General features: G+C 37.4%; 1 protein-coding gene across 1 annotated transcript; it reads right to left on the bottom strand.

Annotated features, from left to right (window-relative positions):
* On the bottom strand, positions 3,297–5,080 carry LOC18608877. Its single transcript, XM_007043787.2, has 3 exons — positions 4,598–5,080; positions 3,900–4,026; positions 3,297–3,622 (listed from the first exon to the last, which is right to left on the bottom strand). Exons 1-3 carry the CDS (start codon positions 4,789–4,791, stop codon positions 3,539–3,541), a joined length of 405 nt encoding a protein of 134 aa, XP_007043849.1. The 5' UTR covers positions 4,792–5,080; the 3' UTR covers positions 3,297–3,538.

Below are 5,971 nucleotides of genomic sequence, written 5' to 3'. Positions count from 1 at the left end.
AGCGATGAACATATTCCTGAATGCATTTGGCTTGATAATAATCATTTACATAAAAATTCAATTGCACTATAGTATAAAGACTTGGGAGGGTGTCTCTACCCTCCCAAAACGGTTAATGCGTCAAAATTCCAGCGCTCAACAAAAGAATTCCAACACGACACGATGATCTGCTCGTAAATCATGGACATGAAAGTTTCAGCTCAGGCGAAACCGGGGGACAACAAAACCCAAGGAATAATTCGAAATGCTGCATATGACTGTGAAGGAGGATTCATCAAGCGGGCCTAAAAATGCTAAGTGAGACGTATGGTTGACACATCCACCTCTCCTCTCCCATGTAATGAACTTTTCCTCTGATTCCAAGGACCGCAGAGGAAAAGATGAGAAAAAGTATAAAAACACATGCACGCCAATTATCTGTTATGTTCGATCTTTATTGAAGAAGCTTGGTATAAGGGTTTGACGTTCACTCCTTTATGATTTAAAATCCTTAATTGAGACCTCCAAATCACACAAGTCAAAAAGAATAACATAATCGTCAACTGTAATTGCAAAATGACAAGTGGCCCTTTAGAGGAACCCTGCAAAGGAGGTGCCTCTCAAGTTTTTCAGTTGGTAAAGGTTGAAGAATTGACTTATGGCAGAGTTGTCAATGGAGATTTGGCCTTGGGTTGGGTTGATGCTGGAATTGGAATAACGAGATGATAAAAGGGAAGGAGGAGGAGGAAAAAGATGGAAGAGGTGTCACCTCATTAGGCCTTCCATTAATGAGTGGAAAGCCAACTTGACCAGAAATCAGATATTGCTTTAATGATTTTGTTCTACTCTGTCGCCCTTCGCTTCTAAGTGTCAGGCAAATTAAAGTCAAAACGATTATTATCCACGAATACTGAGAGAACCAGAAAAACAGTACCATTGGAAGAAAAATAAAAGAGGAAACAGAATTCTAAAGGAAAACGCTGTAGTAGTTCACAGAGAACGGCTTTCAAAAATGGTAATATTAATAATGCAAAATTCAAAAGACATAGAATGGTATAAACCCATTTCCCATAACCCTATGGAAATCGCCCAGAGTCAAGAGTGATGGGCAATAATGCAACGAATGAGAGCGGTGATTTAGGTTTCTAATCTAGTACAAGTATTTTTTGGAGTTTGAAAATTCGATTATCATCAAACAGAGCATTTACTGAAGATGGGTGGCATACTCTGGGCCATGCAAAAAGCAGAATATATTCCATGACAGGAACCTAGATTGATTGGATCATGCGAAAACGATGGAGGTGCTAATTTTACGAGATGATCCGAATCTACAGTCCAGAGCCTCGTCATTGGCTATAAATAGAGGCCCCAGAGCAGTGCATTGAGGCGTCCCATCCCAGTGGAGAAACAAGATCTCATGAGGAAGAGAGGTCCTACATGAAGTCTGGAGTCTTCGTTTTGTAGCCAAGGATGACTTGCCTGCGGCCTGGCAGGAGCTCCAAAAACTGAAATACCAATAGAAAAGGAGAGACGACTGACTCTCTTCTGGGATCAAGAAGGCCAACTGATGATTGGTGAGTACCAAATACTGCACACAATCATGAAAAGTGACAAAAGGCTCTTGAATCCTTGAATGGTACACAGGCAGTCTCCTTGGCTAACGAGACAGGATCCTATCATTCATGCTGGACTTTCTCTTCTTCCGCTGCTGGTCAAGGAGGCCTAACTTTGTGACCCTGAATAAGCTATTGCAAGAACCTGATACTTGTACAGGTAAATGATCTGCATTTCTATTCTGTACCTCTCTTCAGCACGTTACTGCAGACTAAAGCATGCAAGGGTTTGATGCCCTTCTAATTGGCATTGGTCGCATGCATAAAGTAACAGCTTGTCATCGGTGGAATCTAAAGTAACACATGGCAGATAACAAATGTGTTATTATAGGAACAGTAATATATATATATAACACTTTCAGTGGACTGATATTCTCTATTTGTCACTGACTGACACAAGGCAGATATTCATCACCTAAACTTGAAAGTCATGCACCCTAGTACCATAATGCTTATTCCCATCTAGAAATTGGAAGAATACTGCCGCTGAGATGTCTAGTATAAGGGCGGAGATGAAGTTCATACCCTAAGCCAGGGAGGTTTAGTTTCTTTGACAATGAAGCCAATCAGATAAAAGAATCTTGTGCAAGAGGTTAACATTGTTATCTATAACTGAGAATTTTTTTCTTTTTTCAATATCAGTACGAGAAAGCATAATTATGTACTGCATTCTGTGGTCGTTTTCATTTCCACCATTAATTTCTAAGAAGAGCATTCAACCGTAAATCAAGATTCGTTGTAAAAATCACATCTGACTGTCACCAGTACAACTACAAATAAATGAGCATATTCCTAGTGCCAATTTTACCATCCCTTCTGGCGTAAATTATTAGATTACTCTTGACATGCAAGGCTATGTCATTGATAAATTTGTATTCGCAACAAGGAAAAGAATCTTCAGCTTTCAAACCAAGTATATCAGTCATTTCAGGCTTGATCTAAATACTGAAACTCATATTTGATATCTGTTAAGCTTTTTCCAAGATGCATATCGATGCAGTCATCGAAGAAAGCATGCCGACCAATAGGGTTATAGATGGTCAGCTGTTTAAATAATACTTCTATGCATTAAAAAGATTGGGAAAACAACCCATGCCGACCAGTACTGCACTCTTGCGTGAACAACCCGAACAGATTTTTCCAAGTAGTTACTGGTGCCATACTATAGGGATACTATGACAGCAAATGCAATCATATGATACCATGAATGAGGACACTAGCAAGTGCTAAACAAAACAACCTTTGCTGATGCATCAAGCAAGTGCCCCATTCAGTGCAAGCTTAGAAATTAGGATTTCAGTTGTCTGAGTAAATAGTCATGTTTGAAGACCAACACAGAATAATAAGGCAATTTTTAGTTCCTCAATTATGAATAAGCTGAACCACACTCATATAATCACTCTCGAAAGGAAAATATAATACAGCTCATCAGCCTGGTTTTGGACTAAGCAGGACATAATTAGATTGTATCAAGCTCAGTGGGTCATTTGGCCCACCATTGTCCATATAACAAATGTGCTAACATTTCCTGAAAACTTAAAAATGAGAGGAATATACTGACCAAAATGAGAATCCAAGGAACATATATATATCCGCAGGTTTTACGCTGAAGATAGGAGTAAATATGGTCAACCATCTATCCATCTACAAGGTTTCTCTTAGACTCCAGAGAAGGAGGAACGTAAAAGGTTCAGAAGCATCATCTATGTTGCATAACAATTGTATTGTGGTCTTATAGGAAAAATTATTCACAACAGGGTTGCAACTGAGTCTAATACTGCAAGTAAGCAGTATGATAACATATAGAGAAGAGCTTAGTCTAAATACCATTTCAAGACATATGCACTAATACCTTTTGTTCATGGTTTCTAGTATAGACAATAGTTTTCAGCAAAGCAAAAATAGAAAGCATTAAACAGCATAGCAAAATGCTTTGACTAGACATATCATGCAGGCACAGCAAAACTCTCCTGCTTCCACTGGGGCACATCCACCACTGCACATGGATCTGATTTCTCAAAACTAGCAACCTGCAAGAAAACCAGCAAAGAAAGAAAATTATTAAAATGAAGGCGAAAAGTGATTGAGTGGATAAAGCCCCCACGGCAACTTCTCACCCATTAAGGATTTGGAAAATTTAACTTGGAGAATCAGGTGTGATCTTGGGGAGAAGAGGTCGAGTCAACAACATGGGTGCAAGCTACCTTCTTTTGTATAGCTCAATTTAATTTACTTCCATATGTACCCAGAAAAAAGAGTAGTTTTTTTTTTAAAAAAAAAAAGAGAAAGAAAACAAATTAGACTGACCTTTTCAGTGCATTTTGGGCAATAATGATACTTATGCCAAAGGCAGTCCATTGATGGGCAAAGGAAGCAGATTCCAAGCATAAAAGGCATCATGCAACCAACAACTGCTGCCAGACTAGGTTTAGATCTGAATTTGCACATGAAATTTAAAGTTTAATGAAGACAGTAAAATAATTATAATCACATTACATTAAATGGTCCACCATATCCCAAGAAGGAATAACGGAAGAACAAAGCCATTGCATCGAGTTATACAACAAATTGCACTAATTCAGAACTAAGATTGGAACGCAAGAGAAGGTTCTTCTCATTAGAATTGGTCCTCACAATATGCATAAACAAGACTATCAGTTAAACACTCCCAGAAACAGACAGAGACGCATGATGAGCAAGAAAACTCGACAGCAACAAGCCACATGCCACACCAAAACAATACAATTAAATTATTAAATCATAAGAAAGACATTAGTATTTCGATATGCCCAAGCAACTAGAAGCAAAACAATCATTCAATTGACACTGCAAGACCAAAACCCAAAAGTTTCTTTCCCTTTTTTAAGGCGCATGACATAAAGCCCAACAAAGAGATTACCGACAAGATCCTCATATCAATCAACACAAAGTTTCCCAATTTGAGAAAGCGGATCGTAGGAATAGGTAAGGAATAAAAAGCAAGGAAGGGGGTTAAAGGTAAATACCTGACGACGGTGAGTCCGGAATTACCACAGAAAGGGCAGTTAAAAGGAGCAGGAGTATCTCGATACATGGTTTGCTGAATCGGAATTCCCTTTGGATCAGCGTAAATGGCGTTGGGCGGTACCATTCCCGCCTGGTACGGATTCATCCCCACATAGTATGGAACTCCAACCACCGGCTGCTCCGCCTTGGACATTCTGTTTGTTTTATTTATTTATTTATTTATTTTATTTTTTGGTTTTGGCTTCTGATCGCCGATCTCAGGAACAGAACTTGTTCGAATTCTAGGAAGAGAGAGTTTGGAAAATTATGACGAAAGCAAAAATAAAGGTGACGCGTATTTTAAAAGGACTGAAACGCCCTTTGAGGCTGCGGTGGGACTGGGGGATTTGATTGAGTTTTTTGTTCGGTGAAGCGAAATTGCTTGGAAGGCTGGGGAAAGCAAGGTCACTAACCACGGCAGCTCCATGGATTGCATTTCCAGATGGACCCAATAACGGATTTGGTCCGTTTTCTTTAGTTTTTGGGTTAACGCGATGACTGGATCCAACCTGGAATCCGCGGGTTGCCCCGATCCTCATCACGCGTTTGTTAAGAAAAAACAAAAGTAGAAGGCATAATAAATAATCTACTTTGAAAATGCAAGAAGAAAAGAATAGTCTGCCATTGAAGACAGATAAATATGATTAATGTTTGACAAAGAGCACATTCTAGAATGCCAATTTCAAGGCTAATGACCCTATCAAAACAAATGTGGATTTTATAGCAATTTTCAATTCAATCTGTGAATCAAACTTCTCAAAACCTCTAGAAGACTGCTTTCATTTTTTTATACTTCCCAAACTGTGTATGGACATATTATTAGAAATCACACTTTATTTTGGGAATATATATGTTTATATGTTTATCTACAAAATGAGAATAGTTTATAATTAACTTACATCATCCAATGTTTTCTTTTTTTGTAATTAATCTTTCGTTTTTATAATAATTTGAGAGAAAATATATTTTAAATTAATACTATATATTTTGATTGGGAAAAAAAAGGAAAAAAAGTTGTGAATATGGCAATAACTTCATTTTGAGTAGTACTCCAAGTCTTACCTAGTTAAATATGAGCATGTAAAAACATTCAAATTTTATGATATAACTAAAATAAATATATCCAATCACATGTTATAAGCAAATCTAATTTTTTTTTTTTAAGTTTTACCAAATTTCAAATATATATGATCAACAATACTCCTTATAAAATAATGTTGTAAAATAAGAAAATGCATGACAAAAGTTTGCAGAATACAATTGCAAAACGATACAACATTTCGCATCAACAAAACATATTTATATTCTCATTCAATGAATAATAAATAACAACC

The sequence above is a fragment of the Theobroma cacao genome, chromosome 2 (assembly GCF_000208745.1).
Source record: "Theobroma cacao cultivar B97-61/B2 chromosome 2, Criollo_cocoa_genome_V2, whole genome shotgun sequence".
Classification (NCBI taxonomy): Eukaryota; Viridiplantae; Streptophyta; class Magnoliopsida; order Malvales; family Malvaceae; genus Theobroma; species Theobroma cacao.
The sequence above is the reverse complement of the archived record's forward strand: the minus strand, read 5'-3'. Positions and strand labels throughout refer to the sequence as shown.